This window comes from Numida meleagris, chromosome 2 (genome assembly GCF_002078875.1).
Source record: "Numida meleagris isolate 19003 breed g44 Domestic line chromosome 2, NumMel1.0, whole genome shotgun sequence".
Taxonomy (NCBI): Eukaryota; Metazoa; Chordata; class Aves; order Galliformes; family Numididae; genus Numida; species Numida meleagris.
The window spans coordinates 87,485,230-87,512,233 of NC_034410.1; the positions used below are offsets into that span (position 1 = coordinate 87,485,230).

The 27,004-nt window shown below is 40.3% G+C and overlaps 1 protein-coding gene across 1 annotated transcript in view; it reads right to left on the reverse strand.

The window, feature by feature from the left end:
• AHRR (aryl-hydrocarbon receptor repressor) overlaps positions 1–27,004 on the reverse strand; it is a 72,629-nt gene that overhangs the window by 27,021 nt on the left and 18,604 nt on the right. Inside the window, exon 3 of the mRNA XM_021388356.1 lies at positions 5,479–5,579. Within this exon, the coding sequence (XP_021244031.1) occupies positions 5,479–5,579 (101 nt within the window). The remainder of the gene's footprint in view (positions 1–5,478; positions 5,580–27,004) is intronic.

Sequence of the window (27,004 nt, forward strand, 5' to 3'; positions counted from 1 at the left end):
CAGATTTGTCGGAGAGGGGGAAAAAAAGAAATAAGTGAGAACATTAGTTATTTGTTTAAAGGGCAACAGAAAGGATATTTTTTGCAGAATGTTGCTCCCATGCCAAATTTCAAGTCTGGATTTTAGAAACATGTCTATTTGTAAAGAAAAAAAAAAAAAAGAGGGACCAAGAACTCTGAAATGTTTCTTTGTGTTCCGCTTGTGACTGCCAAGCAGAAAGTGAATGTACGCATGTGATAAAGATGGCAAGTTACTCCTGACCCCATTTATGGCTCTTTTTTCATGGATATATTCTCTGCTAATCATCCCAAGAGACTAATGTCAGCTTAAATCATGTCATCTGAATTACTGGGAGAAGGTTCGCATTTGAAAACAAAGAAAAGCAAAAGGGTTATGTGGGTAACTTTTAAAAGTTATTAACTGAGAAAGAAAATGCACCGAGACCAAGAGCTCTTTGTGAGAACTTCCTATTTTGGTGGCTACATTTTAAGCCTGCAAATTGAAAGGTGAAGCTGTGTATCATAACCTAACAGCTTTATTTTAGAAGGACTGTGGTAAGTGAGAGAGCACCACTGAAAGCTGAAAAGGCATTCAAGAGCAGAATAAATCAAAAAGTTTCTCTCTACCAGCTTCCGACTTCTGAAGTCTGTGCCTTGGTCATAGCCCTGTGTAACAACCGTGCACTTTTGTCTGACTCCCAATCTTCCTTTTCAAGTTTAAATTAAAAAATAACAGGAAGAGTAAAATCTCTTGCTCTCAGACTGCAATTCAACCTAGCGTACCTTTTTCAAGAGCACAGTTTTATCAAGTACTGATTACATAAATCAGTTTGGAAGGAGGAAGTGGAATTACACTGACAAGTTTAAAAAAAATACAGGAAACCAAGTGGGAAAAGGTTTCCTATGTTATTTCCTTAAGCAGGGTGAAGAACAGCACCAATAGGATGTTTTCTAATGTATCATTTTCCAACTCCCTTGGAATGAAACTTGAACTCCAGTTCAAACTGTCAGTAGAGGCCACCTGGAAATACCTTTCTGTGCCAAATGCGTACATACACCTCTCTGTTCAAAGTAACTCCCAGAAATCTTACTATCTGTGGCCACTTCTGAAGTAACTACAGATTGTTAAATAATAGGCTTCAAGTTTACATTGCATTAAATCCCGAATCCTCTTCTTAGATAAAAACTTCCACTGACTTTCACTGGTTTTGGCCAAGACTGCAGCTCTGCACCTGACTATCCTTTCTGTTTTGCATCAACAGCCCATTGCAATCACAAATGGTGATGGTTACAAAGCAAAGCACCTTGTTTGCCCTAGCAGTTGCGTTAATCACAACTGAAGTCAGTAAAATTCATCTGCCAAACGCTGAAACAAAAACATACCAACAGAACATGAAAACTCCATTTGCCATAGAGACTTTGTTAGTTAATATACAAAATGTCAATAATTTGTTTTTTTTTTCTGCCACTGGTGAAAACTGAGAGGTCTTTCCTGTGTTTGGGCAGAACAATGGAAGTCTCTTTCATAGGCACAATGACATCTCAGAGCACCCAGCAGCGACATGGGTCTCCTGAGCTTAGTGTCTCAACAAGCTAAAATGAATAAAGATCAAAGTAGTTACTACCAGCTGATCCAGAATGGTGGAGAGGGCTGCAGGAAAGTGAAGATGATTCAACTGAAAGAGCAGGTGATTTCTGGCATCAGTGGATGCCAGGCAGGCTTTTGTAAGGGAACCTATTATCACTCTATGTTGAGAAAAATGGGCTATGGGCTCTTTCTCTTCAGCACGCAGATATGTTAAACCTGCAGCCACCCTTTCAGGATGGAATTCAAATTATGCCTGAAAGACCTTTGCATTTCTTGCTCCCACACTAGAGTTTTATGGCAAAACAGCAATCAAATTCACCACTGTCTTATTCAGCCCTATGTCATTATTTGTTTTTAGTAAGGAAACGCTAACTGAGGTATACACAGCTAACTGTCTCTGCTCAACAAGGGTAAACGTATGGTATCACTGAATAAAAAATACCATAGTAGTATGATGACTGGCCTCCTTGGTACAGCTATAAATCAGAACATGAGACAAAATCACTGAAATTTGATTTCTGTATGCAGAAGCCTTAGAAGTTGAGGATTCATGGTGGAAATCAAAATGAGCCTTCCCTAAAAGAGCATGAGTTGCTGGTGAACATGGAAATGGCTAAACAGGACAGCTCTGGTCTTTCTCAGTATTAATCAGTGAGATAAGGCATGACAGACCCAGGCAGTCTTATTCCATTAGCATCTGCTTAGGAGCTGGACAGATCAACCAGATTTCATTTTAATACTCGTGACGTTTTGGACATAAAGCACTATTTTCACACCTGAAAGGCATTACGTCCATATGTTTGGAGACAGAGACATCATAAATCCTATGCTGCAGAAGGAAGCATCACAAAGATTGTTCCTTCAGTAGCAAATACTTTTATAATGAGCATGAACACTGCAGAAGCAGCACTGAGGTGGTCCATAAAGGCAGAGTAACAATTTTCATCAGGTGCTGCTCAGTAGATGGGTGATGTTTATGCAAGAAGCAGTGTCAGTGGTGACGAGGGGGCCACTGCCTGACTGCATGATGGAAACAGAAAGTCCAGAGAGGACCTCCATTTTGACAGCAGCCGTTTAGTTCCTCAGTTAGGACAGTACATAACACATGGAAATTACAGATGTACTTGGGATGAGATATTACCTGCACAACAGACTAAGCTCTGAGCCTGGACTTGAGACCGTGAGAGCAGCATAGCTGGGAGGAAGAGTGGGAGGTGGCTAACAGCCACAGGATGAGTACTGCAATCAAGGCTAGTGCCTAGATACTAGTGGTGATTCATTTTCATTTTTCCAAGTAACTATTTTATTGTGTTTCTCCACCCCATCACCACACCCTATAAATTCTATCTGAATTTACTGACTGGCAGTACAATTTATTCTCCCACTTTTCTGGTTACAGGTTTGGCCCAGTGTTCCTTAAATATTCAGTAATGGGCTTCAGAAATGGCATGTGGCCCTTTTTTTGCCAGAAGGCATGTGGAACAAGGGCTGCAATACCACCTGTCTTGGAAAACATTATGAAAGTGCAAAATTAATAATCATGACTGTAGTCAAACTGTTGGTGTCTGAAGTCTCCGAGGAGAGCAAAGATTGCAAGAATAGAATATACTCAAAAAGACCTTTAAGAAATTTGGACTTTGATCATTAGGGCTTTCTTTGTCTTCTTCCAAATGAAAACAAAAGTATGGCAAAAAGGACTCTCTTACTTGGAAGAAGTGATCCTTGAACTTAAAATTCTGGAAGAAATTACTTATTTAGATACCTGCTGTGCTTCACTAAAAAGTCTTTGATAAACTGGTATCCCTGTTTATTCCATTATTGCTGATGAAAGCTGTTTGATTATAGCTGTAAAAATATCTCTATAAAATCTTAAATAAAAACACATGTTGTGGCACGGGCCTTTACAAATAAAAAGCATTTTAAACATACTTTGAAGACAGCCTAATTTCATTGTTTTCTTTTAAGCTGAAAGGGGAAGTACTGCACTGTTCCAAGGCTGGAGAGGCACAGATAAATTATGTGCCAGTAATTAGCATTCTTTCTTCCATATTTCTACCTATACATAGAGCACCGTGATCCTACACACCAGAAAAAAAAAATGCAATTACCTCTGTTTCTCCATTATTGTTTCAGCTAGGAGCAGTATTATTCACATGTATTTTGGTGATTCAGATTATTCTGGCTTATTTAAATAAAGCATCTAGGAGAGGTTGCACAGTGCGAGGTGGTGCCATGAAAGGAAAGCAGCATTTGACGGTGGCAAAGCATCTTCTGAGAGCAAGTAAGGTGGCCAGATTCACAAGTCAGCGCATGAAACATAGCAACCACCAGCAAGGCTGTTTGCTTCTTTTCAGAAGGAATCACAAATGAAACCATTTAGATAAAAAGCGCACAGCCCGTAATAACTAACACTGCAAATTTGATGAAACAACACAAACCCGCTCTTCATCATATTCCATGGCATCCGGATGAGCAAAACTCAGTCCCCAGAGAACATTCTCAACAAGTCCTAAGGAAAATTCACCCTTTTATTCTAGGTCTAACATTCCCATAAACAGAGCCTGGCAAACACATTCATATCAACATGCACTTATTCACTAAGATAGTGATCCATATTAAGTATGATCTAGGACAAAAATCTCCCATGTATTCAAATTCAGTGTGACTCATATACCCTATAGAAATCAGACCATAAGCACAGTCAGTAATATTTGGCACTATGTGAAATTACTGTCAGTGTTCTCTCCATGTGTTTGAAGATCCTTAATGATTATAAATCGTGAGCATGTAATATATACCAAACAAAGCGCAGTCTAAACATAGGAGAACATCATTAAAAATCATACACTCACCGTATTTATCATTCATTGCTTGCCTTGTACTTCCTACTCTCTGAGAATGGAAATTGTTGCTAATATCTGGCAGCCATATACCTCATTTTGGCCTTCATGCTAACTAATCAAACGCCTCTGTGTTACTTGCTTTGAAATGAAAAATTAAAATCTTCTAAAGCATAAGGAGGAGCAAAAGCAGTATGATAGTTTTGATTCCACAGACTTGTACAAGTTATGATATTAGCTCTCATGTTAAAAAGGTTTTCTTTTTTTTTTCTCCAATAGTATACAGCATCCACTTGCTGAAGGTTATTATTTAATTTACATTTACATGTATCTCAGGGTTGTCATCAAAACATGATTTTTAATCCATGAATATTATCCTATCCAATACAACTATACATATGTAGTCTTAATCAAATAGGAATTTCCAAGGATCCTCAGTGTATAAAAGGCACGATTACATCATGTGTTTAAAATGCAGATGTATCTGTGATGAACCACTGGTTCAGCAGTTCACAGCAGTATTAATTCTTCATCCCGATTATTGGATCCAATTCTCAGTTACAGTATGGCCCCTTCATACCACCCTGCCAATACAAAGTCACCATAAAGGAGATAGAAATACACAGAAAGAATAACTTCTGCATACACTGCTTCCTTCAGAGCACTGAATTCTGGAAGGAGAATAAATTAAAACATCCCAGAATAAGCTCAGATCAGAAACCTGGCAAGCTGCTGTTGGTACCCTCATAACGTGTGCCAAGTACAACACATCTTGGCTCTCACCCCAAGTGACCAAGAACTGTGAACTGGCCCCTGGGACTTCAGGGACAGCCCAGAAGATGCAAGGCTGTGAATGCCCAGCAGACTGAACAGGACAACCACGACTGCCAGCATTGCTCCTGCAAGAAGCGCTCACAAGTTTGACCGATTCCTCAGTGATTCACTCCAGGACAGATGGTTTGTTCCAAAATGCCACGAGGGATTAACCCGCAGAGACCATCAAACAGCAAAAATTACTTAAGACTCCAAAAAGACGGCATTTGTCACTCACCTCTAGTAGAAGTCCGCCTTCTTGGACAGCAGTCTTGTTAGATACATTGTCTTCTTTTATTGTCTGACCAACCTGCTTCTTAAAGTGCTTTTCTTGAATGGCTGTTGGAAAGAGTTATTATGAGTTTGGAGATCATACGGACTAGGGCCACTGGACTAAAAATCTTATTTAGGCACTTAACAGGCATTGGACTAATTGGGAGTTACTGTCTTCATGGTCTGGATCTCAGTTACTGACAACTTGCTTTTGTTGCGGAGGAGATAGATACATACATATTCGGCAGTCCAGATGTTTTTTATATGAAATATCTACCACACTTTTTATTGAACATATTTTTTCCATTACTGTACTCTACATAAAGCAATAGCAAAAACCCACAGGAAAGAAACAAAGAACAGTTAGTAAGTTGTTTTGTTTATAAGAATATGTATTAAGAAAATGTAAAGAAATGCTTATATAGTTCAGAAGACAAGAGACAGAAATACATTTCTTTTTTTCAGTGCTGACCTCCTTGGCACCGGATCATTTTCATACTCACCATACCCTACTCTATTCCATGAGTCTGAGACGACTGCTAGAGTCACAGGAATCTTCTTAAACTATTTCATTTCCAAAGAGAAGTTTAAAGTTTGATTTTTGCAGGTCTTTTACTACATGAAATTCATGAAAATCACTCACCATAGACTGAAATCACATATATTTGTCCTTATAATAATGAAAACTTTAACGGGAATCAAAATGCCTGGTGACTGCTTTTCCTGCGCATGGGTTACCATTACTTGGTCTCAAATATCTTTGAATACTCAGATTGCAGTCTTCGTATCAATATAACCCACAGAAAAATCCCTGAAATAGAATCTCATTTCTGAGGATAATTAGAGCATTTCTGAGAACTCTGATGCCACTTGACAGATTGGGCTTTTGCATCTTCTAGGGATTATGGTTATCATTTGTTTAGCAAAAATTAAGGAGTCAATTTCACGCTTACTGCCTCATTACAGTGACACAATGTCTCAGGCAGCAAGTAGTGATTCAATATTTTTCCTTTTCACAGATTGCGAGAGGAGAAAACATAGCAGTGAGATTAACTGGAACATTCAATACATATAGTCTATTCCAGCTAGAAGAGAGCTGGTGCAGCCACAGCCAGAGGTGGTGAATAATCCCAATTTTTTTGAGACAAACAGAAGCCATTTTTATCAAATCAGAGTTAAGAAGGGGAGACAGCCAGCAAGGCTCTAACGTTCCTTAGCATTTGGATAAAAGTCATGACAACAGATCTTAGATTTTTAGTAGGATATCAAACAGAAAAAAATTAAAAGTCTACATTTTTAATGGCTTGAATTATATTTATTGCGAGTGAATGTGGATATGACCTAAATGGAGTCACTTCCTTTCCAAAAGGCAGCTCAAGAGCCATTCTGTCAGACTGCCCCTCTGCTGCCATCTGTCACACGGCAACAAAATGTAACGGAATATTGGTGGGAAGGTTCAGCCTCTACTGCCATACCACCAACATCCACCCCTGATGTTGTGGGTCAACATAATAAAATAGGAGGCATTGCTTTTGGAGCAGCCCTCGTAACTGCAAAAGATCACTTTGTTTTTCCTGCTCAGCCAAGCCTTCTGCTACATCTGCCCGTAAGAACAGATGTACGGCTGCTGCAGCAGAGTGCTAGACACATGTGGCAGTCATTTTTAAAAGCATTACCCCTATTCTAATGGTCTCTTCCAGAATTTTCTCCCTCAGAAAAGATGTTTTTGTAGCTACTTGCCATCTTTGCAAAGGTTAAATGACAGACAGGGAGGGGTGAGAGGAAACCAAGGTTTATTTTTTTGATCCGTTCTCTTGGCTTTGTGAAAACTCCATCAGTTCTAGCTTCATCGTTAGTGGAAACTATTATTGTACCTGACTGGGCAGGCCAGAGCTCCTTGCCTGTTTGTTAGCCTTCAGGCTCACACAAACATAGCAGCAGAAGCACAAGAGATGTTTGTTCCGCAGCTTGTCTGGCTAGTATAAATTCCATCTCCAAATGGAAAGTATTTTAATGTTATTTTGCCAGCTAGAGTTACCCGTATGTTAGGCCACACACATCCGTTTCATAACATACTCTACTCGCTGGGCTCAACTGCAAAGAGAACTACTGCACCATAAAAGCAAATGGTGCCCTCAAGGCCAAGAAGCAGGAGCCCCTCTGACGCAGGCATGTCTCCTCTGTGCACCTGAGGCCTTGCTCGCTGGTCACTCTCCATCTGCCTCCCTGCACTGGAAATACTCTGTTAACCCATTTTTTGGGGCAGCAGGGCTTGGCTGGTACAGCAGCGACTGCTTAGAAGAAACACTGCTGCTAGTGGTAAAACATCACCTGGGGAGGGCAAAGAGAGAAAGGCAGAACACTGTGCAGATCTCCAGTACGAAAGAGAAGGAGGAAAAGCAAAATATGGCATGGTGAGAAGGAAAAGTGCAAGACATTATCTTACTAAGCAGGAAAATGGGAAAGAAAGCAGAGCAGCCTCATGATGTCCCTGTCAGCACCAAGTCTCAAGTAGGAGAACTGAAGAAATATACTGGTTACGACGGGTAGCTCAGCAAGGCAGATGTGACCAGGATAAAACACTGCATAAAGTTGCAGCCCTCTTGAGCAAAGATTAAGCCCACTATGATGAAAACAAACAAAAAAAACAGAACGAAGGAGTACTGTCTCCAGTAGGCAGGGAGGAGCAAGTTGTGGAAAATTTAAAAACAAAAACAAAAAAACAGAAACAGCTAACGATGACTCAGTGACCTGAGGGGAAATGTTCTGGCTTGTGGAGTCCCTTATATCAAGAATGGGCAAGAAAATACTGATATTGCAGGCAGTCTGATGAACACTGCTGGCTGTAAAAAAATGCAAAGTTTTAGTTTTACAGCGCTTTGTACTGCTTTCTGTGGCAGAGGCAAGTCTTTGGGTCGGAGTGCCAGCAGTTAACATAGAGAGCTCACCTACCAGGTTCAAAACCAGCAAACAGAATGGGTAGGAAGCAGGAGCAAGAGAGACCTTTTTCTGAGTACAACTTATCCAGCTTGCATTTCCAGAATACAAAATAAAACAGAAGATGGAGCTGTTCTGCCGAAGAAGATGAATGTGTATTGATACTATAAGGGTGATAAACATAAGATACACAAGAACTGGGGCTGACAGTTTTGCAAGGTCATGCAATTGTGAGCATGGTGCTATCAGAGGCCACATTAAAAAGCCAAAAGTTTAGAAATGCTAGGTCCTACAGAAGGACAACAGTGTGGAAATATACAGGACGGGGGAGTAAGGGGGAGTCCAGGAGGAGGAAGAGAGAAAAAAGGAAAACGGCCAGAGCAGTTTTCCTGAAGATCAGGTTAAAGATCTGAGGATTTTGTTCCAATTTCTGATGTGAAAGTGATTAAGGAGCGGAAAATGAAAAAGGAGAGTTAGAACTGATAACTAATTAATGGTGGGGGAGGGGGAGTTACAAAATGACAAAAAAGGGTGATAAGTTTGAATATATGGAGTACTGGACTGTCTTATATGGTGCTGCTGAGCCTTTCACAGCCACACTGTCTTTCTGTAAAACCTGAGTTCTTTCTGAGCCTCCAGTTCTGACAGGGGCAATGCTATCTACATTTTCCAAGCAGTTGGCTTCAATATTGAAATATTGTAAAGAACAGGAAAGCTGCCTGACACTTTCAAACATAGGGAAGCATCAGGAAACCAGCCATCCCCTTTCCCCCAGAAATAACAGAACATATACTTGTTGTGGAATATGCTTTCATTAGGAGGGATGGAAATTCCAGGACTCACAAAACCTCACTTTTTAAACCAACGGGAATACATTCTCTGAAGTGTTTTCGTATCCCTTCCTGCACAAGCACAGCCTTCTTTCTTCAGAAAATCATCAGACGAACTACCTGCCAAGCTAAGGCCTGCAACAACCTCAGGTGTGCTCAAGCTGCACCCCAACCATCCCATGGCTCCCAGTGCTGAGGCTGTCTGTATCCCACAGCTGCACAGGAAGGGCAGCGGAGGGACGCTGTGTCTGATCTAGGCACCATGCCTGGGTTCATCTGAGGTGGGAGAAGGGGACAGTGCTACTTAGGCTCAGAAGGGTGCAGGTATATCAGCTTCAATTCTATCTATGTGGAGTACCCGTGAGACCACTGATGTCCCAGGGACACGTTATTTCTTTTAATGGGCAGATCAAAATGCTTGAATCGAGCCTGCATTTTCAGAGATCCCACTTTACCAACGTACGTTTTACTCTTGGTAACTGTTACTCGAAAGGAAGTGAAAACCGGGTCTTTCTTCCTGGATCGCAGAGATGCAGGAAGAATTAGCTATGCATGCTACTCCAAATGCTAAGAAAACAAAACAAAACACCACAACTAGGAAACACTCCGTCTGAGAAACTTTGTTAAACAAACCTACAGACACGAACCAAAACCGTCTGTTTCCTCTTGCCGTGCTGCGGAGGACACTGAGTGACAATAAGGACAGCGCTCTTTCAGTGCACAGTGAAATTAAATAATGTGTGATATAGCGAAGGTTTCTGATGCATTGCTGAGACATATGAAAGGGACGTTGCATTCTGCAGTGCTGCAGGTTGCATAGATGCATCGGGAGGGGATCTGGCAGCAAACTCCCCCCTCTGAACACAGTGCTCAGTCCCGGTGCAGAGGCTACGAGAGCACCAGATGCAATTGCGCTAGCAACAACGTAAAGTTTCTCTTCCCAACTCAGTGGTTTTCTCAGTCTGCTTCTTCTTAAGAGATGCTTTGAAATCCAACTGCTCTTTGAAGTTTCTCAAGTACAGCATGACATTTATTTAAGGTACAACCCAAACTGTTTTCTTTCCAGATCCCATCCCCTCTCTCTTCTCTCATTTTCCTGCAAGCCCCGCACGCCTCCCACGCGTGAGGAGCACCGAAATGGGCCCCCCTCCGGGCAGCCTGGCCACAGCCTTGCGTGACAGGAGCCCGCGGCACGTGGGCGTCCGCTGGGCAGGCCGCCACGGCGGCAGGCTGACACCCCAGCCCGGCCGGAGGATCCCGTTTGAAGGGGAGGAGGGGTGGGAGGGTTGGGGGAGAAGGCCCTGGCGCGGAGGCCAGCTGCTGACTAACCCGGCCAGGCTCTCACGCAACCCTGCTGCCTGTCAATCTCCCCTCGCCTCTGACAGAGGCCTGGCACCCGTTCAAACCCTTGCGTGCAAGCAGGCGGGCCGCCTTACCCTGTGAAGTATTTCATAATAACAACAGCTGTTAAATATTGATGACTCCTGGCAGGCTCTGAATGCTTTTCGTGAAGGTTAAGCCTTCGTGTAATGGAACCTAATTCCTCATTATGCACTGTGTCGGATATCTGGAAGTTGCCTAAAAAAATCAAGAGGACTTAAAGTACAGAATCAGAACAAAACTCACCAGCACCAGAGTGGGGCAAAAAACAGTGATGTGAAAGGCAAGGAGAGTTTCTGTGAAGTAAGATCCTTTCACAAACAGCACAAAATGCTACAGGAGCAATGACTGGAGCAGTGGATTTAGCTATATTCCCCCAGATCATTTTGTGTTTTTATAAATAGCTGCAGACGAAATAAACTTTGTAAGGCGGCAATCTGACTGTCACTGCGGTCTATATATGAAAGTACACGTGATAATTATTTTTACAGAAAAAGAAAAGAAGGAGAAAACTGGCAAGCCCATAGCCTCTCCTCCAGCATCGGTCCAGAGAAGCCTGACTTGTGAGGAGGATTTGTGGCCATCACGCGAGATTTTTCCCTGGAGGCCCTCAAGGCCAGGCTGGATGGGGCCCTGGGCAGCCTGAGCTGGTGGGGGGCAGAACTTAAACTGCCCACGGCAGTTTAAGAAATGCTGAGAGCTGTTAGGTGGTTGTCATGAAAAGTGCATGCATATGGAGAGTGTATAGAGTATTAGCTAGTCCTATGATCATTTTTTAGTTGTTTATGCTATCTGTATCTCACAAAACTCATTCACAGTAAACCACACTTTTACTTCATGTTTTTCTGATGTCTGGGACTATAACATCTTTCTTATCCCACAGCTTCTGAGCAATCACAGGTCCAGAGAAAAAGTGTGCCTCTGTGTGAAACCTGCTTGTGTGATGCTAGCAACAGACTCAAAATAACTTGTCTAGAAAGCACATCTCCTCTCTGCGGCTCACTGCAACATTTCTCTCTTCGTATGAGAAAACCCCACACTATGCATTGGTAAAGATATTTTAGATATCTGTTTGCATTACCCTAAGTAAATATTTGATTAATCACTTGGTCCGGTAAACTATATACGATATAAGACTGCCAAATACATGCATTCCTCCTAGATTATCCCAAATATAAGACTTATTCCAAGTAATTCTTTTCCATTTCAACTTTCTAATTCCATTTGATTATCTACTGTTTTAAATCTGACAAACTGATGGTGGGAACCTGCTGATTTATAGATTTGGTCCCAGGGCCATTTATCCCTGTATTATTTCATTCTTAGTTTGATTAAGCTGTGATACATTAGATTGTCCTAGTGTGTATTTGCTTGTACACCCTTTTACATACATACAAGGTAAATACAATTGGATTATTAAGTTAAATTTCAAAATGGGTCACAAGCCTGAGTCCTACGCAATCTTAGGTAAGAAATCTGCAAACCACTTGGATAACTTTCATACCAACAGACACAACCTTTATAAAAATTAAGATGATTCCAACAAATTATTTGCCCTTTAAGGCTCAAGCTTGTAAATTACTTGTTCATTAATCTGAATCAAGTTGTGAAGTGTAAGTTTAATACAGAAAAAAATAAATTTAAGAGAATTCTTATGTATTTAGAGAAGATGCTTAACACTAATTAGTTCCAGTGGGAATGGCCTTAGAATGTACAATGTAATTTTATATTTGTTTCTCTTTAGTTTCAAGTTTCCTCTGTACTGCGTTATGAAACACTGCATGTTAAGCCAATGTAGAGATGTTCACACTTCATCAGATTCAAGTGGGCAACAGTGTGTTCTGACCTGCCACATCCTGACCACTTGAGAAGGATTTCAGCAAATCTCAGTGATCATGACATACATGCATACTCAGTGGTACAGTACTTCAGAACACAATTATGCTATTATCTATGAAGCAGATAGTCTAACAAATCAACTTGCAAAGTTTCCCAGTTGTTCTTAGTGTCTTTAATTAGAGTTTTGTTGAATAGTTGTTCATCTTTTTCCTCGTCCACATATTTAAAAAAAAAAAAAAGTGCAGGGAAAAATAAAAGCTTCTCTGTATTCTTTGAATTCACTTTCTGTCTTTATAGAGAAATAACTCTTTTTATATGAATCATATTATTTCATAAACCCAAGGCCATTTTTTCACTAGTTTGAGTCTTCTGATTAAAATAATTATGTGATGGACATTGGGGTACACAGCAGAGACAGCTCCCTTTGAGGTGAGACTGAAATGCCTACAACCATTTGTACACTGAGCAAGACTAATTATTGCATTAAAAAAACAAACAAACAAAAAATAAGTCTTCTTTCCTTTTACCGGAAACAATTGTTGAAATAAGTTTGAATCTTTAGTACATTTCAGAAATATGAGCCCAGAATTCTTTTTTTTTTTTTTTTTTTCCCAGAAAAGACAGCTAAAATAAAAGTTATATGTGGTCAGAAGTAAGCAACTACAACCTACTGGAATCTTCTCCACTTCAAAAAATGGAGACTCTAAGTGTCGCATCTTATGGAAGAAATGCAATAAAGTCCTCGTAAAATATTTATCTTGAGAATATCAGAACATTTTTAGTCTTTATCAGCTGCAGAAGATGTGCACCAGTTCACCCTCTTCAATTTAGGTTTACAGTTCAGAACATTTAGTAAATCAGTCCCTGAAGAATGAAATCAAATCAAAGGCCAAGCATGAAAATAAACGCAACTAGGAAAGTGTATGAGAAAGTCTCTCTCACCCTTCCTGATTAAATCAATCTGACAATGACTGACTTATGTGAAATTTACATTATCTTTGCTTTCCTTTTTGGATTTGATAACCTCTTTCCAGCCCTGTGTTTGAAATAGACTATCTCCTGAGCTTTCACTCCTCAATTTGCACTGCTTTTATAACATTCTTGTCCCTTTATAATTTCATTTGCACTACTCTGCATGGAAAGGCACAGGCTAAATTCATACCTGCTATCTCCAAGAGGGAATTTAAGTCAGTATCTCTTAGAAGAGAGTTGAAAGAGCATATGTCAGTAGGCCAGTATATCACCCAAGAGACAGTTTAAAAATAGCCAAAGCACAAGATCTGGAGAGGATAAAGGAAACCTTTAAGATGAAATAAACATTGCATCTAAAATATTCACGCTGAGACCTTAGTGCACAGGATGTGCATATGTTACCCAGAAAACCAAATCTGGCTTCATCAGATTCAGAGTTAGAAGTATCATAAGAGCAATTCCTATCTGCCTTATATAGCAGCCATACCGTATCCAATATTAAAGGCAAAGGCACAGGCACATTTGCTTTCCAGTGGACTTTAAATAAGCAAACACTTGAGAATCTCCACCTTTAAATCAGATGGAGACTGCAGCACTCTGCTGCACAAACCCTGATAAATAAACATCACAGAGTATGGCACTCCCTTTCTAAGGCAGAGATGCTTTGCTTTCGGCTTTTTTGCTGTTTTTTGAGACTGCTGTGATGAGACTGACTGGAATGAAGAGCTGCCTTGAGGGGTTAAACGGACCTAACAGGTGGGAAAAATATGCCTGAGAGGGGCTCCTTGACCTTTGGCTTTTCTCCTCAAAGACATAACAGAAGGTCTGAAAGTATCTGAAAGTTTTAGAAATTATTTTAGAATCAATTTTCAGGATAGTTTTCAAACACTGAACAATATCCCAGGAATTTTTAGGATACTGCCAAAATCAAATAACATGAGAATCTCACCTAAAAATTAAGAATGAAGTAGAAGCCAACAACTGAAGTCAAAAATTGAAGCGCCAGAATACTAAATTGGTAATGCTACAATCCCTGGATAAGTTTAATGTGTTTTTATACACATTCATATTTTAAGACAGGCATTTAAAGTCTAGTCCTGTAAAGCTATCCAAACAGATGGACCCTACTCCCAACTGGAATCACTTGCAAGTCAGAGGGACTGTAGGGAAAGCATCTCAGTTTGTCCAAAAATAAATTGCTCTGCAGAACAGGAACCTTCTGCAGAAGTAGAAAATACATGCACATCATGTGTTCAATTACTACAAGAACCTTCATTTTTCACTTCCTCACCACCATTCTGCTTTGTCTCTTGCCTCAGGCAGGATCCACACTCGGAAAGAAGATCCTCAGCAGACACTAAGGTCCTGAAGCAGGCAAGGAATTGACTTACATATGCTCTCTGTTAACACTAGAGAAAATAAATAAATAAAAAGACACAGTCCCTAAATCAGTGGCCAAAATTAGACCCTTCAACATTTCTAAGCATAATGAAAAATACTACCTTTAAAAAAGACAGAAAGGGCAAGATTTGAAAGCTCTAGAAATGCAAAAGGTAGCCCTGCTTTGATTTGCTTTTTTATTTTCAAAAACAGAATTCTCAGATATAGAGATAGAATTAAAATCCAGCCACACAGTTCTTATCAGACCTGTCCCAGAGAAGACAAGGAACAGCCAAACAATGTTCTGTTTTTCAGAAACAAAGTTCTAGCTAATAAAATATAACCCCTTCTCCAGTTTCAACTCTTCAGCATGTTTGTCATTGACTTGAACGGGCAAGTTGGAGTCCTGTGAAGGTGTCTGCTGCCTCAACTCACAGCAAGCAACAGAAGAAATAATAACTATTCCTTATAGGAATAAGGAAACTTGTGTCCCTCTCAAGAAATGTATGAGACTGTGGCCTCAACTTTCAAGAAAATGACATTTAAATACAACTTACAACAAGAAATCAATGAAAGATGAATACTATGCATAAAGAGAATGATGATACATGTTACTTCTCATGTTCCTTCTTCTTATTCTGTCAAAGTCTTCTGAATGAAATTGGTAATATCCTACATACTGACTCATCAGATCTGTTTTACACACATTATCTAACAAAGATCACCTTATCCTGGTTTTCATCAGTTACAATGTGATTTCCACACGAGCACAGGCACTCTCAGCCAGAATCAGTCTAGTAACTATGAGACATAACTTAGCACTATGAGAAGGAAAACATGAAATGGCTTAAGGCAGAAAACAAATGCTGCAAATTGCAAAGAGCAAAATCAAAGATGCTTTTGCACATATTCTTTAATGCTATGAAAATTAACTGAAGAAAATCTGTACTCTAGACCCTAATTTGTTTTCAATCTGCATAGTCTTAAGAGGAATTGTTAAAGCCTAGGTGTCTGAACGCTGCATCTCAAAGAGGCTCTCCCAGTGGTGAGCAAGCCTTTTTCCTCCTGCCAGGGCAGAGCTGCAGGGAGGAGGCTCATTTGTGCATTGCCGGTCTCACAGGCAGCAGAGCTCTATTCCTCTGATCAAGAGATCACTTTCATAACCACTTTTCTGAGGTCACAAATGAGTCTGCTGCAGTCACGCAATCCCTTGCCTACCAGAGTTTACTATAACAATACAGGTTCATGAAAACCTTTTAAAGAGGCAGCACATCCTTTTCAGCAACACAGATGTACGGCGCACACATGGTATCATATGGGCTGAACTGAAACATGTCGTGGGGCTGTTAGATTTCAGTTCAAGCAGGGAAAAAAAATGTATGGTTTGGAGTTTTATCTGGGTGGAATAGTGTCCCCTAGGTAAAAGTTTTAAAAATAATAAATTAAGATAAATAGTTCTAGAATCCTTTTGAAGTATATAGGCGCCTTTTTCAAATATTTATTCAGCCCGTTCCTTTTTTATTATCTTAAAGGTCCGTGTCTGCCAACCATGTGCTACTGTGAATTATGCTAATTAAGATATTTAAAAGCCATGGTAAACAGTGAAACAAACATTACATTAAATAAACAACAGATATGATTGCTCTGAATTAAACATTTGTTGCTGCAGAGTTAGAAGCAGCAATGACACAGAAATGTACCATCAGGAAATGGGCTTACTATCAAAAATTTGTTCAGAAGAAATACTACGAGAATACGACGAGTACTAGATAGAGCTTGTTTCTAGGACAGAAAAACCTATTTTATATTTTAACTGGGAGCGTCCCACAAATGACCAACATACTAATCTGTTTTATGGAAAAGCCAGGTAGATGTTAGTAGGAATGGTCTTTGGCGATGGGTGTGGGGGGGACATAAATTTTAAAAATTAAAACCTTTTTTCCCGCTATGATAAGTCAGTTCTACTCAATGAATGGGGGTTGGCCTACTTTCACAACCAGTTAGCACTACGGAAACAACAGTTGTTCCATCATGAGATATTTCCATTAATGTATTCCATTTAACTGAACTAAAGTTTTCAAAAGCTTCTAAATTACTTTGGAGCCTGTGATTTAAGAAATGAAGTTGGACATATCTCTTATTGACTTTTGTAAGGATTAGTATACGCACACATTTCATCTACAGATAGCACGGGCTTGCCCAAACCAGCTTTGTAATCCATCTTAAATAAGTAACAATAGCAATGAGGGCACGGTGCTGAGCCCACGGAGGACTCGTGTATGGGCTGGGATGAGCTGCGTGCACACTGTGTTGCAAGCTCATTGCTATAATTAGCCATGTCAGACAGATTAAAGTCTGTTCAGATATACATACACGTCCTACAGCCAGCTTCAGGGACTGTAGTGATGTGCCCATGGGTGATGTAGGGCCCTTTGCTCCATCCAGAGAGATTCAGGCTTGACCTTGATATGTATCATTCAGCACTGGGAGAAGTCCCTTCCCATTGCCACTACAGTTTGCAGTTTACACAAAAAATTACCTTGTGGTGTAGCTTTGATACACCTCCTCAAAACCATCCTTGTCTCTGCTCCAGGCCTTGCCTATGCTTACAGATGGGAATTAGGCTGGAAACTGGGCAGGGAACAGCAGGGCTGCTGCTTATGGACCCCACTGTCAAGAGGCAGAGGTACTCCATGAGAGGAAACTCAGGGCATGAAGCAGGCTCAGATGGGTGTCATCACAGCTTCTAGGCTTGGACAAAGTGCTGCTGGAGGTGGTGAGATCTATAAATGGACTGTGATCTGTAAATGGAGGGCGCTGACAGCCTCAAGAGTGACCTCAAGGGTAACAGGATCGGTGCAGACAACACTGAAGGCATTTCTGAAAACAGACCATGGCTTCGAAACTTTCTGAAACTTTTGAAGAGGTTGCCATAAGTCTTGCATTACTGCATTTGTTCCAATTCAGTACTACATCTTCCCATGGAAAGGAAAATTATATAAGGTCAACTTGTGCCTAAACAAAGAGATGTGACTTTGCCCCTCTTTATAAAATTTGGCTAAACCACAAGTTAATCCAAGATGAAATAGCCCTGGACAATAATGTTAAGTATTTAATTCACACAGCGATTTTTCCTTCACAGCTATGGAAAGAGATACGTGAGAATACTGTTGTTTAACTTTACCTTTATAAACAAATTATACTGTTCTTCTGGAGGCAGATGACAAAAAAAAAATCCTTGGTAACAGCAGCAATGAGCATCCATATGGGTATTTCAGGGAAAACAGCTGCTAGAATACTTGCTGCTGAGCACCGCTCTGTATGGCAATCTGCTGCAGATCTGGTACCAAACAGTTTTGGGCTACTGACAGTCCTTTTTTGATTCCTCACAATATGAAAATAAAATACTTGCAATCTTTTTTCAAGAACATGACCTCTTACGTTCAATTGCAGTGCGGACAATTGCTCTAATTTCCAAGGAGATGTAAGGAGTCTTAAGTTTGCATGTCCCCAAATGACATTGGACCTACGATTCTAGAGAAAGAATTGGTATAGTGAAATTGGGAAAAACAACAACCTCTGTTATGTCAGTTTCCAAACAACTGCTGCAAACTTGCCTCATTCCTTTTATACCTCTGAAAAGTTGCATCTGACAGCAAAAGATCTGTACATCACCTCTATACATAAGAGAACATGAAAGCAGTGTTTTGAAATAGCTACAAATCTGTCTTTAAATGCCCTTTTTTTAGTCCTTTTGTGATATTTATTTCATCTGAAAATTATCCAGAGAAATGTAATCCAACTCACTTAAACTTCAGCTAATAAACTAAAATCGAACAATTTCAGATTAGTGTAATACAAATCGTTATTTAATACATAAATTGACTTTAAATAGATACTAAGAGATATTCTTTCATTAGAAATAAGTTTAAGCACTGTGAGAAATTACAGTAATTACAATCAAGCTTCAGGGATTTCTGAGTAATTCAGTTACAAAAATTACATCAAGCATGCTCAGGAGAGAGCTGCTACCCTCGACCCCTTCCTGCAGCCCCAATACCCTATACACATATGGTGCTCAGCTATCTTTCTCTCATAACCCAGTGCTTTCCAGACATCTTTCTTTTCTAACAGTGGAGATAAAAGTGTTCTTTTGCAACAACGTAAATGAAGTTCTACCTTAGATAGGACTGCTGAAAAATATCCTCAGTAACCAAGTAGTAGGCAGAGTAAAGAGGACAGCAAATAGTGCAGCTGCTGAAAGAAGTTTAAGGCAAGTTAGGACTTTGCTGCGACTGAGCCTTTCACACGTGGCTGGGCACACAGCATGTCTTAGCACTGCATGGCCTTTGCTCGGTGCATAAAACAGGAGAAGAACTGGAGTGCCTGACTGTAGTGCTCTGTAACAGTCAAGGAAACACGGCTGGGAGTCAGCGGAGTCAAGGCAGGATTGGGGGCAGGCTGGGAAAGGGGCAGCTGGAGCATTCTTATGTCTAATGCATTTTCCACCGCCCAGATGTTCCACAGTTGCCACTAGTTGTGAGACACTGGATGCGCCAGTCCCTGAGGGTGTTCTGACCCCTGGGAAGCGCTAAGGAGGCCCAGGCCCGTCCAGCATCAAGGAGGCACTAAGGTATTTTGAGGCACTGATCATCTCTTCCCCACTCGGTTGCTCTGCCAAGTTTCGCTGTGGTGCAAGATTCATTTTGTACTTTAACTCAATGAGAGAAAATACCATCTGAGACCAACATGTAGTTTATTGCTATGAGAACAAAACTTCGAATTTCCAGACCTATTCAAAGTTTGAATTTCCCATTAATTCCACAGTCCCATCCTAACAGATGGTATACAGGACGTAGTTTCAGAACTCTCTGCATTGGAGCGCATGCAAAGAGAATGCAATGAACTGAACTGCACAGCTCTGGAAACCTGCTCTTTATTCACAGAATGCTAAGCTTCTAAACAAACCGACTGACGTGCCCATGCAACCCCCCTTTCATGCAGCTAATCCTTCTGATGGAAACTCTTGCACCAAAGCTATCACTGCATGGGGAGCTGGAAAAGCACTGGTTAGCAGAGCTGACTCATCAGCTGACTAGCCCACAACATGAGCCACAAAGGACTAAGAATGCTGGTGGTGGCATGAAGCGTGTGGGTGGGAGCAAGGAATAAGCAATCATCTGGCAGCCTAATGTAGTAGGGAGGGTTGACAACAATCATTATTTATTCCCCCCTCCCGCCCTAAGGCTTCATCCCTCTGCTGCAGTGATTCTCATCATCTCGACGCTGTGGTAGGGCTCTATGCAGGGGAGAGAATGAAAGGTACATCCCCTGTAGCCCATGGAATGAAAGCATCAGCTGGCTATCTGAGCTTACCACACCCAGACCACATAGGGCAAAAGACCTTCATGGAGGAGAATGGAAAAGAGGTTTGCCTGGTCCTTCTTTCACCAACAGGAGATGAGAACAATGTATTACTAGCAAAAAAAGACAGCACTCTTTCCCACCAAAGTCAAGTCTGTTGGTTAAGAGAACAGACTGTGATCCTAGTGTTGATAGATCCTAGTGTTGGAACAGCAGAGGGCAGATGTAAGAAAAAGAGATTAGAGAAGAAGTGAGAAGCACAGAGAAGGAAAATGCTGTAGCAATTACAGGAAAAAGGGGAAAGAAAACTACGGAGAAAACCAGAAAATCTGCAAGTGAGGAAGATACAAAAAAGAAACATTTAAAAAGAGGTGTGATGACTTATCTCTAGGAAAGGCTGCTGGAGTTAAATAGGTGGAAAATATTTCTTGAAGATTTCAGTAGAAAACAGATTAACAAACTGCAGACAATGAAACAGGGAAGGAAAGTCACCAAGGTAAACAGTAAAAGCTAACAAAGGAAAAATAAATTTGGCAGATTTAATTAAAAGCTTGATATGAAAATACACTGATAAAATCCTCCAAATTGACCACATGTATCCCATTACTTCTGTGTTAATCTGAGATCACTTTTCAGAGCTCTTCCCCTCCAGCAGCTTGCTGATCTGGCAGCAGTACAGCTAGCTGGTGCCCAATTCGACTAGCAAAAAACCAAATTACTGAAGTTGTGAAGGTGCGTGCTCACTCACTCTTCCAAGGCTTCAGTGTTCTCACTGACATTTTTCTTTGATTTGTAAAAATACATTTAAATTCCAGCAATGCATTTTCAAAACACTGAGCCAGATTCTGAAGGCCTGAATTGTATCACCCACTAATGGCAATCAGGTAAAACAACAAAGAATTAAAGACTTGACCAATTATCTTTATGCTTCCTTCTAAGTCAAACCTGTTGTTTTCTGTCAATCGGCTTTTTGCCCAAATTTTGTTTACGGTTGGACCTTCCCAGCAGATTGCCTCAGTGGGAAGGAGCTCTTCACTGTCCTCTTCATCCTTGGAAAGTTTCCATTCCATTTCCCAGTCTCCACCACAGGCATTTCAGGGCTTAAAAGTCTTCCCCAACACGTTTCTCACTTGCTGCTGTACCTACATCATTTAGCAAGGGAGCAATGGAGAGTTCCCATTCCACCTTACTTCCTGAAGCGAAATTAAGCTGGTTGAACGTTTTGTTCAGACATTCAGAAGCTGGAATATTTGCTGAAGCTAGAATATTTCAAGTAAGCATACTGACCCCTGTCTGGACATTGTGACTTGACCTGACTAGAGAGAGAAAATAGAGAAGCAATAAAGCAACTTCTCTTTACCCAGTGACTTCCTGAAATTTAGTGCCACTGCAGTTCTAATCTCCCTTCTGGCCTCGTTCTGCCAGCGATGACTATCTGAGTCACACTACTGCTTTCAAAGACATTATCAATAACCACTATGATACTGTGAGAGGTGAGATTGCAAAGCAAACCTTTGAATTGACATTACCTCTGTTTTCCAAGCCGTACGTTTTTAGGAACGAATGTAGGATCACTGTCCCCAAACAATATGGTACTTATTACCAAATTTATTAAATATTACTTAAGTACTTGTTAGCATCAATAAGAATAAAGACTATCACATTGTGTAATACCTTCAAACTCTCTGCCACGTCACTAAGCGTATATTTGGCTCACAAGAAAGATTTCTTCCCTTGAAATGATATATAGAGCTATACTGCTAGTATTTAATTATTATACAGTTCTGATGGTTCCAAGGAAGTGTTGAAAACAGCCAATTCCTGCTGAACAGTTATTTTAAAGCACTCAGCACTTTGCATGACTGAGCCTTTGAAAACTATTAAATTAATTCCTGTAATTTTAAACACCTTTGATTTCTTCAAATATAATTTTTTTTCAAGATATACAACCTTTTTCTACATGCAACAATGTTTATTAAGACATAAAAAGAAGAAATGTAGGTTCAATTTTTTTCCACTATTGTCTTAGCCATCATCATAACATATCGGCATATTTTTCACATAAATCCTTACATTCATCATTTCAAGATCTATCTAGGTTAGATTGCTTGTCCCCTGAAGAAATGTTTTCATAAAATATTATTTATTGGGCTGTTTCCCCTTACAAGGTCTATAGGGGCCATTTGATGGCAAAGTATCATTTTAAAAAATTATTTGGAACAACATACTGAGTCTTTGTGACAAGCTTTCAGTAACATTGATCTGCAGCATAATGCTAACACATGGCAGATAACATTTGTGGTACAGATACTGAAACCTTGGGGAATATTTAAGATTAATATAAGGGCCATTTATGTTCTGCAGATATACAATTAGTAAAGTGATTATGAAGTCACTACTGGATCAGAAAAAGAAAATCTAAAATATACTGGGGTTTGATTTAGATCTGATCTTTCCTTGCTTTCAATCCTCTTCTCTCAGGTTCTTTCAGCTGTTTCCAATACGTAAGTAGCCAATTCTCTGCAGGTTCAAAGGTAAATGGGAGTAGCTGAAACTTTATTTATTATAATAAAAGCTACAGCCAGAGATTTACTTCCAATACATACTTTCAATTTTATATATTCCATACAGATATAAAAAGGGAATGCATTGAGGAGATTTCAATGGAATCTTAGGGATGCAGTAAATCCACACAATCCATTTTTGGCAAGACTATTATATAGCATCAAACCTTCATGAAAGAAATTATGAGCTTCTTTGAAGGAAGTTTTAAAGTCTGTTTGCATCTTCTCTTAGTAAACATTTAATTCAGTTTACTGATATGCGTTCTGCTTCCACTTCTACAGATGTCAAGATTTTTTAAAAATTATCACTTGTCTTCTCTACATGATTGTACTAAAACTGTAATCAAATTAACACTGGATTTATAAAAGAAAATCTGCTATGCCTTATATAAAAAGTATTTAACTTAATAGTGGTGAATGTTCAGAGCACAAATATGTGACTGCTACACTGGGTAGAGAGGAAAAGCATCTGTGTCAGTCAGTTGGGATTTTCTTTCAAAAACATAAAAAAGAGACTAGACCAAATATAATTAAACAAAAACAAGTACTTTCTAGTAATCCAATCTGTCAAACCGTGGTCCAGTTACAAAGCAAAATGAGGTTAAGATTTGCAGAAATTGAGATTGTTTCTTTGTCCAAAGCAGGCCCCATTCGATGTTTTAGGATTCCCAAGCATCTAGATAAGATATAGTCACAGCCTGGAAAGACAGCTGTCTCACACAGAAACAGCCATATAAACCATATGACAAATTATTAATTTTTAGGTTTGACTAAACCAATGATTTACTTATTTACTTTCGTACTTCTATAAATCTACCAGCCATCTGCAGCTTTGCTCATAATATAGCATCATATAGCACTGCTGTGCTATAAGAACTAGTGAGTAATCCAGGCATTATTTCAGGAAGGGTATTTCATCCTTAAAGGGCAACATGAAGAAGGTGAAGGATGGCTGTAGGAGACAGAATCAAAGATACAAAAGGAGGAGAGGAGGTTTTTAAGTAGTACATGTGGTTTATTACAATTACATGTAATAGGCAAGTATTATTACATAGTGAGAAACGATTATTACAACTACATGGTCTTGATGGGAAAAAGCTGGACATAGGGATGCCCACAGAGGCAGAAGAGCATGTTGCTCATCAGAGAAATGGGCAAGAAAGAGAAGTTACTAGCTATGAATTCTGTGGAGCACCAGTGATGTCAGGAAGGCCTGTGATACAGAGGTAACAAAACAAATAGAATACAAGATTTGGACAGCAGTCTCTGTGTTGTGTTCAGAAATGAAGTTACAGTCAGAGACGGTGGAGGGGGGCAAGATGTCTACAAGGTATGGAGTCAAGACAGAGAGTGGGCAAAGCATGGGTGCTGCAGCAGCCCTGAGAGTATCCCATAGAGGCTGGACTTGAGCTCCAATCCTCACCACCTCACAGCTGTGCTTGGGCCTGGACATGGGTATCACTGAGCCCTGGATTCTGACCTGTGGGCCAATGTCCTAGCCTCAGCCTCAGGGAGGTGGCTGGTGCCTGTGGCTGTGGCTGGCTGCCCTCCTCCTGGCTGCCCTGCTCCAGCCTGGTCTGGTGGGACAATGCCTGGCTGACAGGCCCTGTCCTGACTGATCTCACAGAGACTCTCATCCCTTTGGAAGCAGCCAGCCCTCCCAGCACCTTTACAGGGGTTTCTGACAGCAGATGTTTGACCGGTAGTGGTGCCAGCCACCATACGGACAGGGATTTAGAACGAAAGAAAGAAGAACCAATCTTGCCCATAGGAAGCCCTCAAAGATACAGTAGACTGTTTTGGAAATTATACAAAGAGGAGGACTGAAAGGCATGAACTGATGAGACTTGAGTCTTCTCCAGGACTGTGGAGACTAGTAAGAAAGTGCAAAATCAATTATTAAAGTAATTCTGAGAAAAAGTGCCTTCCTTCCATGTCAACACTGAGCAAATGTATCAAATTCCTATTCAGAAACATCACCACTGAGCATTACATGACATAAAAGTTCCCAGGCATTGACACACACGTTCTAAAGTAGTAACTGGGTTAACAAGGACTATCTACCTGAATTCTGATGAGGTGTTTTGCTTATTGCTAGTGTTAAATTTAATTTCATTTGCTCGTTTCGAACTCCAAGCGCAGAATGCAAATAAAAACACATACCCTTATTACATTCAAAAAAGTCAATAAAATACTATCAGTTAACAAAACTTAAATTGAATTTATCAAAGACTAAATAAAATCTTGAAAATCCAGAATTTATTACAAAAAAAGAAAAAAAAAAAAAACAACTAAGGGCACTTAGCCTTACTCTCTTCTATGTCTTGGTACCCTCTTGTCTTTGGGTTGAGTCATTCCAGTAGATTTTCAGGGCTATTAAAGATGGAAATAGATTTAGCACCACAGAATAAAAGCCAGTCATTCACTGACACAGCATGCACATACCTAGTGTAACCCAAGAAACAGGAAATACAGACAACACAGAGAATCAGAGCGAACAATGCAAAAAACAAACCAAGAGAGACGATACTGACATACATGACAAGCAATGGTCTCAAAGCTTCAAGAGCCTAAGAATTAGAAGAATTTTTGGGAGGAGAAAAAGAAAGAAGTTTATTTAAATAAAACTCCTGGAAGTAGGTCATAAGACATATGTGTGTGTGGTTAAGGGGGAGAAGCAACATAGCATTTATTTGAAAACCTACTAAGTAGAAGATGGAACACAGTTAAGGAATTGGCTATTGTATGGGAACTGCTGAGTCATGGCCTGAACCACTGATTGAGCACCTGGAGGAAAGACCCAGTCAGCCCTGGGAGCACAGGTGAAGGCAATTCACCTGTGCAACCAGAAGGGGTGGAGCCTGGCTCCACCCCTCTTAGGCCTCATTTAAGGGCTGACTGCCCCTGAGGAAGGATCTCTTCCTGGAGATCCCTCCTTGGTGGGAGTGTTTTCCTGTGAGCCCAAAATCTTCTGATCCAGGTGAGCGCTGTATTTTTCTTCCACCTTTTGTAACGCTATTTCCATCGCATTAGTCCTTCTGATCGCTACAGCTATTAATCTTTGTCCTCTTCCCTCTTGCTGAAGCTCTGCCTTCCTTACCTCCCTACCCTCTGAGGTTTACGACAATTAGTAAGCCTTTCTTTACATATGACTTGGTCTGTATTAGCTATGAAGTCCAGCTGAAGAGATAGGGAAAAGTGTTGATAAGTACAGCTTAGAGCTATCCTTTTGTCTACTCTTGACATATTTTGCATTCTTCACATTTTGCCTGCTCCTGTGCCTACCTTTCCTATTGAGATAACACCTCATAAACTTCTCAGGGTCTCAGCAATCAGCCACCATGAATTGCTAGTGAGACATGTAAGACAACATTTAGAACTGACTGTATAAAGGCACTACAAAGTCAAGAATCCAAATGACAGTTTTGAAATGCAAGATTTTTTTTTAAGTCTTATAAAGAAAGTGCTGTTTTGGATTTACATCTGAGTGGCAGGCTCTTAATTCAAGATATTAATGGATTTGCCTTCCTAGAACCCTCGTTAGAAATAATTTCTGAATATACTTAATGCTTCTTTTGAAGTGTGGTCTCCAAAGCAGCTATGATGATACCGATACGGTAGTGTCATCTTGTAGTCTGCCTTGGCATAGCCAATATATCTATACAGACACAAAAGAGTAAAGTTACCTGATTTGGCAAGAACCAGAGAGAGTGCATCTGCACCAGACATGCACAGAGTGTAGCACAAAGATCTCTGAGCTAGATTTAAGGATGAGAGCACAGAGCATTTTATGCTGCTACAAAGAGCATGAAAAAAGTGTAGCTATATTGGGATGGTAAGGCATGTATTGGGAGTAAACCGCGCCTCTCAGGAAAGTTAATTCATGTGCACATATCCCCAAGGAGACATAGTTGCTCTGCTTCTTCCCTAATCGGGACCAGGACCAGCTCTGACATCTGTGTTATAGAGTTCTCTGCAGAGAGCTTCACCTTGTATTGTAAGCCGAAAGTGATACAGTAGCAGAGTGAGGAGAGAAACCAGGAAGGCACTCTCCCACACTGTTCTCTAGCCTAAAACTATTTGTCCTATTCATCTTCAAAGCCCTCTGCAATAATATTATGCCAAGATAAATTCCTTATTCTGTTCGACAAGAGGCATTGTCTTTCCTTTAAAACATATCTGTGTTTAAAATTAGAAACAAAGTAAATCATTTTCTTGACAGTAA